This window comes from Perca fluviatilis, chromosome 24, assembly GCF_010015445.1.
Source record: "Perca fluviatilis chromosome 24, GENO_Pfluv_1.0, whole genome shotgun sequence".
NCBI classification, from domain to species: Eukaryota; Metazoa; Chordata; class Actinopteri; order Perciformes; family Percidae; genus Perca; species Perca fluviatilis.
Window position 1 is genome coordinate 11,681,233 of NC_053135.1, and position 8,019 is coordinate 11,689,251.

The 8,019-nt window shown below is 45.3% G+C and overlaps 1 protein-coding gene across 7 annotated transcripts in view; it reads right to left on the bottom strand.

The window, feature by feature from the left end:
- tns1a (tensin 1a) overlaps positions 1–3,201 on the bottom strand; it is a 116,863-nt gene extending 113,662 nt beyond the window's left edge. For all 7 annotated transcript variants that reach the window (XM_039792804.1, XM_039792794.1, XM_039792798.1 and 4 more), the window contains exon 1: positions 3,034–3,201. In XM_039792804.1, the coding sequence (XP_039648738.1) occupies positions 3,034–3,129 (96 nt within the window). In that variant the 5' untranslated portion in view covers positions 3,130–3,201. The remainder of the gene's footprint in view (positions 1–3,033) is intronic.
- Positions 3,202–8,019: the final 4,818 nt, after the last annotated feature.

Genomic DNA, 8,019 nt, shown 5'->3' on the forward strand with positions numbered 1-8,019 from the left:
GAATTCAGTAGAGGAGAGAAGAGGGTTATCCTTCCGTAGTGTCACCATAGTAACACACTATGGAGAAAACCTTTACACATCAGCCCTCCACCTCACTCACTGCCTCCCCATCTCCTTCTTACAAAACCACCACACATTCACAGTCAAACACACTCATGCCAACAATATTCCGAGCCCATCTCCTGTTGTAACCCGGCCTCATCATGTGGGGACTGTGTGAGCGGCGTTGCCATGGAAACTGAACACCTCACAGCGGTCCTTGGAGGGAAGACACACACAGAGCCTTACCTCTCCACTTTCACCTCCCAGTCGGTCACGTGACCGGCTCTAGTGCTGCAGCTGGAGCGACAGAGCAGCAACAGACTGAATGGTTGTCATGTACACTGCAAAAAGTCTCCTAAAAAATCCTCATTTATTAATTTGTCCAATACGTTAACACTCGCTATAGTGGTTAAAAAGGCAGCCCTGCTGGCCACTAAACTACATTGGTGATCAGCCAACTGTGGCAATAATTGGGTAAACAAGTGGTGAGAACTTAAACAGCAAAATCTTAGGTTGCAATCGTCTGTGATAAAAAAGAAAATACCCCCAATTCATCATAGAGTGGGAAAGAAATGTCCTACGTTTTGATAATGATCTTACACGTGGAACAGACTACATTTAGCATATATTGGCAACTACATAGCACTGGGAGAAGGCATATGCTGTGCATTTTGATTTCTTCTCATTTTTCTCGAAGTTAAAATTTATTGTTGGTAGGAAAAGGAACATATTTGAGAGTTTTCTAGAAATTAGTGTCTATATCGCCAAACAAGACAGATTAAGGCAGGTTGCTACACTGGAATCAAGAAACTTGATTTTAGAAAACACCTTAAAACAAGTTCGCTGAAAGCAAGTTGAAAGGATCTTATGAAATAAGAATACCAGGACTCAAATACAGAAAAAAATGAGATCTTCGCAGTGATCAAATGACATTTTTATTATTATAGGGGCTACATAAATGTCCCTTCCAAGGTATAAGGAACAAGGGTACAAATGTAGACCGTGCCTAAGTGCACCGTATCCGTACCTTAACAAGGGTACATTACATCCCTGGTGACAAGTCCCATTTCACAGTGTAGGTACAAGACTTGAAGATATGCGATATAGATATGAGCTTCCTTCTCTCTATAACAACAAGACGTGGGTCAATTTGAAAAATGGTGCAAAAACATTCATTTAGTGAGAGAAATTCCACCAAAAAGGAAATTCCTCTTTTTAGATTGAAGAGAAGAAAAAAAAAAAAAAAAATGCCAATGCTGAGAGGACCAGGCTGAGCAAAAGCTGCGATTGAATGAACATAATGGGTTAGGGGATTCAATGCATAGGGTCGAGGAGATATATAATGAGTGTGTGTGTGTGTGTGTGTCTGCAAAGGCACTAACAAGCTCCACACACATTTACACACACATACGAGAGAGTGCGACAAGGGGGAGTCTGGTGGGATTGAGCGCGGGTGTAGAGATAAGGAGCTGCGGCATTGGGGTGGGGGGCAGGAGGAGGGGGATTTGCTGCTAGTGTGGTTGCCGGTGGGAGGGTGTTGGGGCTTGAAGAGACGGGCGGCTGCAGCACCGCACGCTACGGCGTCACCACAGGCAAAAATCCCATCATCACCCGACTTTGTAACGCCACTGCTGCCCAAACGGCTCTCATACGCATCAGCAGAGAGCTCAGCAGTCGGAGGGAGAGTTACAGCACTGCAACACTCAAGTTTCCCTGACTGATATATCGACGTTCAGGATCGGAGCTTTTCATGGTTTGGAAAAATTAGTCAACGATGAGGATTGAAAACGAAAGACACGAGGGCAACATGAAAGTCCCGAAAGGTCTTTACTTTATAATAATATTCTCACAAGGGGACAGATTCTTTTCTTTTTTTAAACTGCTGAGGGTGCAGTGCATTAGGCTGATTTGGTCAGTGTTTCCTGCCATAGGACAACTGCTATTAAAAACAAATAACAAAAAATGGTCTCTATTTGCATTAGAGAGAGTCTCATGGCGTTATAAACAACAAAAAGGGGGGGGGGACAGCTCCAAAAATGATTCCACTCATCACTATTCATCAGAGGATCACCTCAGTACACTTTCTGGTGTCCTCACTTTTGTTGTGTACGTGTGTGTCAGAGGAAATAGTAACGTTTAGTTGTTACACATGATTGATTATCTGCTAGAGAAGAGCAAAAAAATTGTGCAAAGATTGTGCTCCAGGTTTTGCTAATAACATTGGCTCCGGGGGACAAACGGACAAAGAAACAGAGCGTGCGTTCAGCTGATAAGCATTCTATGAACTCCGTTTGGCCTTTTGTTGTTCATACACATGTGCCGTAACGACCGTCAGAATATGGCGCAGAGATGAAAGACTTGCAAGCCTCATCGAAAACGAACAAATGCAGCATGACGTGCAATGGCAGGAGATGAATGGGGAGAATCTTTCATGGGAATACGCAAAACCCCCAATAATGGTGCATTACATCTCTGCAGTTCCCGAAAAGCAAGGTGACCCTATGTACCAGGAGCAACTTGTTCCAGGTGGCTGCTGCAGGTACCTGGCTCTAAGTAGCATATCCCAAATCTGATCCCCATGGTTCCCCCACCATCTTTATCTGGAGCAGCTGCCTGGAGACCACTTGGAGATGGAACACTGACCTTGAATCAGCACTTAGAGGGACACCAACTTGTCTTCCAAAAAAAAAAAAACATGGTCCATGACCAGTCGCCAGGCTCCTTTTCACAGCTACGTCATATTGGTGGTCTAGGTAAAAACCGGCAGTATGCATGTAATGGATGAGTGGGATGATTGAGGGCCCATCCCGATGTATATTTCATGCAGGATGAGAATTCCAGATATGTGGTTTGGCATTTATTGTAGAAGAAAGTCCCCTGTCTGGGTGAGACCATGAACATGTGCAGAACTCGTCCATTGAATCCCAGCTTAGTCTCCCATTCCCAGCAAACCCCCCCCCAGCAACTCCCCACCCCTCTGCGAAGGCTTACCTTGTCTCGCTTGGACCCCCGCAGAGGAAAGAAGCAGGCAAAGAGGAACTTGCCCCAGCTGATGACGGCAGCCAGGCACCAGTTGAGGCGAGCCATGCGTGCGTCTGTCCCGTCTCGTCTGCCAGCCTCTTATCTCCACCCTCGGCGCTGGGATAGGATTCTGTAACCCCCCCCCCCGTAAAAAAAAAAAACGAAGTCAAGCGTAAAAAAATAAAAATAAAAAAAAGACCGCGCAGAGACAGAAGACCCTCTTGTCCTACTCCGTGGAGCAGAAATGAAATGAAAACCTTCCTTCAAGTCAGATGACGACTGTGAATTTATTTTCCTTTCAGGTTTTTTTTTTTTGGGGCAATTTGGGCTACCTGTCTGCAATGTGTCTGCAATTCCAATTTGAGAGGGACAAAGGGGGGTGGGCTGGCGTGGAGCTACTGGCGTCCCACAAACGGACTAGACCTTTTGGATGGTGTGGAGGGACCCAAAGCATCAAGAGCCTAAAACTGTCTTTCTGTCCTCGCATCCATCTGTCTTTCTTTTCTCTTCCGTCCTCTTCTGGTCTCCACAGCCCCCGGTCTAGATGAGTCAGTCCTCAAAGTGTGATGAGCACCGTCGGCTGCATAATGCGAAGAGCCCGTTGCTGATCGACGACACTGTTACCCATACACACACACGCACGCTGGCATGCCCACACTCCCCGTCTCTCTTCACACACACACACACACACATCCACGCACATGTACGCTCCCCTGCAAAACAAAACCCGCTGTCCTGGCACATACATCCACAGGCAGAAAAGCCCCCCTCTCGTCACACTGCTCCCCCTCCAGGCTCAGGATCCCCGGTGCTTCGCGCTCACACACTCCGCTCACACACACTCATCTCTCTCTCTCTCTCTGTCTCTCGTTCTGTGCTGCTCACTCACACATACACACATGCACTGATGCTGCAGCACTTACTCAGGCAGCGCGGGAGGAGGGGAGCAAAAGAGTGAGGGGGGGGGGGAGAGAAAAGGAGAAATGACTGGGAACATAACGGTTGGAAGAGAGAGAGAGAGAGGGGGGGGGGAAAAGATGGAAAACAGAGTAGGTTTCTGCTGAGAACGACAGTGACATTGAGTGCATTCATTCAGTGTTTATATTTCAGAGTTGAAGCCAGTGTCGCCGAAGAAGAGAAGACGGCGATGTGCGCATGAAGGAAAGTGCGCATCAAGTAGTGATCACTGGGAGAGGTGGAGGAGCAACAGAACGGGCTGAAAGAGTGAATGGAGGAGTCAAGATGTTGTCAAGAGTGACAAAAAGGAAGGCAGCAGAAGTCGCAGAAGGAGAGGCAGAAAGTGTTTGAGAATATTGAACGGAGAATGCTGGCGACACACACACACACACACACACACACACACACCAACATGCGCAATGTACGCACACAAACAGACACGCAAGCAGCCGTCACGGTGCAAGGCGAATGCAAGGCAGGCACAGGGTGAGATGATTGTAGTGTGTGTGGAGAATTGGGTCGAAGGGAGAGAAGGAGGGAGGAGATAAAGAAAGGATGGAGGATGACAGAAGAGGAGAGGAGCGGGGTGTTGAATCATTGTGTCTTGGGTGATTATTTCCCCCCCCCCCTCTCTCTCTCTCTCTCTCTCTCTCTCTTTCATACACACACATACACGACTGCAGGTGGTGCACAGGCTCGTTCACTGTGCTGCAGTCTCTCTACGCTTCAGTGGGAGCACATTTTCACTGCAGAACGCTTTTCTCTGCTATAACCCCCCCCTTCCTCCTCTCACCCCCACCACCACCACCACCAACCCCTCCCACCCAGCACACCACCGCCACACCAACGCAATCACAACACATCAAAGCAATGAGCGAGGGAGATAAAGTGTAGAGAGGATGCTGTTCTGTCAACCAGAGCTAGCTTAGCCTGAGGGGTGGGTGGGTGTGTGCGTGTGTGTGTGTGTGTGTGTGTGTGTGTGTGTGTGTGTGTGTGGGGAGGTTGTGTTTAGGGGAACGTAACAGAAATGGTTTGGCTATATGGAAACGTGTTTAGAATAAAAAAAATACAATAACAACAACAACAAATCTTTCTATTGACAGAGAACTGCTCCCATCAGAGCTACTCTTCATCTTATCATATGTAATGAAATCTGCATGCAGTGCACATGTCAGGATGTACACACAGTACATCATCTATTCACATATGCTCCTGTTTGAGACGGAGTCTCGCGTCGATGGCTCGCCGAGTAAATGTTTCTTGAGAACAAAGCATCTTATGCATTTTGCAGATATTCAGAATACATGCGTAGCGATGTAATTCATTTAATCGATGTTGTGCATTGCTCATGCTCAACAACTATTGAATGAACGAATGAAAAGCCAATGTCATCAAATATATAAAAAGCGGTTGACATTTAGGTAAGAAAAAAAAAAAAGTACTGAGATGCTTCTGAGCAAGGGAGCTTCCCCTAGTAGCTAATGACACAGAAGGACTTGAGTAAAAAAAAGAACGTTACAACTAGTATATAATGAAGCATTAACCCCTTGACGCCTGAATTTATTCACAATTATATAAACAAAATATTATGTGTGTTTCTGGCTCCAAGCTGATGCTAAATTAAGTTGAGATTGTTAATTTGTCTATAGCATATGGAATAGATATAAATTTAGGTATGATGCAAATTAGCGACAACAGGCATTATGGTAAAATTCTTTACAAAATGGTAAAATTTATAAAACACAGTAGATTTCATTCATGTCACAAAGTTGTTAGAACTTCTAAACTGTAATTGACGGCAAGAAAGAAAACACTCTCCTACTCCCTAACATTGACAGTAGTTTCTTTAGGGTTAGGGGTAGGGGCAGGTGTAGGGGCAGGGTTAGGGGTAGGGTTAGGGTTAGGTTTTATTTCGCTTCCGTGAACCGGATGTATCTCCTGTATCGCATGTAAACAAACCGGCATTGGGGGGAATACACACGCTATCTCGCCTGCAGTCGGAATGGAAGGGGTTTGATGCCAATTAGCGACAGTCGGCTAGGTTAAGGGGTTAACATGATTCCAGTATGTGATGAGGGGGACAATGCAGCCCTTTTAACTGTGATCTTGGACATTTCAGTCATTTCAGGATTGTGGACCTTTGGGACACATAACTCTGGTTAATATTCTAAATATAGAGGTATACAATATAAAAGTAGAGGGCTTTGGTCATGGAATGACCAGAGTATTGAACCTACCAGAAGCTTTCAACACCTGAAGATCTCAGCTGGTACACCCCCAAACGGCAGAACAACCCAGCGGGGTGGTATTACAACATCGCTTGCAACAACTGTGATGAACGCTGAATTGGTCAAATGGAAAGGGCCCGTGGGGAAAAGACTGCCAGAGCCCCAGAAGCAGACATCATCTGTTTGCAAACAACCAAACATGGACTGGTGACAGCACGTAGGGAGAAAGACCAAGGGAAGACGCTTACATTCGACACCATGGACCCTCTTTGAACAGAGACGGGAAAAGATTTACGACCACCTGTTATCACATGTAACGAGGTCTGATGGTGACGCCGGAGCAACTTTCGTTTAAGGAGGAAGGCTATGGGATACGCTTGAAAGCTCCAGGATTAGCTGGTCAAGTCAATTATCTCTACAGCCCACTATGACATATCATAAATTTGCCTCAGGGGGCTTTACAATTGGAACAGCATGCATTCTTAGACCCTCAATTTGGATAAGGACCCTCCCCTCCCCCCACCACCACCACACACACACACACACACACACAACAAAAACTTTAACAAGGAAAGATGGGAGAAACCTCCAGAAGATTAACAAGAGGGATTCCTCTCCCAGGAAGGACATTCACGCAATAGATGCTGTGTGTACAGGATATACCAACGTTTAAATCCCAATCAGGATGGCAAGGTATACATATCTTGGATTTAATATATTTAGAGACATTCCTACATTTACCAGAATGCCTTTCAATATCCTCAAACATGGGTTTGAGCTTGTTGCTTTCAATCCAAAGTGAGTATATGGGGCATATGTCAAGCCATCTACTTCATTATCAACAATCCTTTATGCAAAGCACAACACGTTGAATTCTGGTTAACTAATGCTAACGTTAGAGGAAGACAAGAAATATCTTCCTGTACTATAATGGTCGACGTATGATGTCAGTATGATGTTGATGCAAAATGGCAGCTCCATACAAAGAATGCCTCGGCGTCTGAGTCTCACGGACCGACACCAAAACCTGACATACATCCTTGACGTTTGAGATCTGGCAGCTATAGAAACGAAATCTATGGAACATCACACGTCTATTCTTGGCTACTTGTCTGCAGGACGAAGAAAAATGTGCCACCAAAAAGCAAATTGGCTCAGAAATGCAAAGCAGACGGTGTATTTTTTTCCTTTATGTCAACATTATTGATGACGTCCTGTGGACCTGCTCCTTTTACACTGAACTGGTTCCCTGCTTTACTTTTCAAGGGGTGCAACACACACACATATATATAGCATTGAAAACCATTTTAGATATGAAACAGGTGGCATTTTACACTAGTTTGTAGAAAAATAAAATGACATATGAGATGGGAAGGTATTTCGTTCGTATCAGTAATATTTCTCTTTAAAGAGGACATTTTACTTCACGCAGGCGAAAGAGGAATATGTTTTTGTACTGCACAGTTTTCTACAGCAGTGTGTGCTGTACATCTCAGTGTGAGACTGGGCTTGTGTCCCACTCTCTTGGCAATGCGCTGACCTTTCTCATTAGGCATAAGCAACTTGCATAATCACTGCTGACTTCTATGGACCGGCCTGTCACACTGCCTATCCGTTTGACTGGAAACCCCGATGAAAAAGTGCAGGCTGCCAAAAAAAAAAAAACTTCTCCCTCAATGACTTTCCCCTGTCATCTGCAGCAGGTTTAGAATCTATCATTTTTCACCGAGTGCACAAAAACAGGGACTTTCCTACAGTACGTTAGCTATTT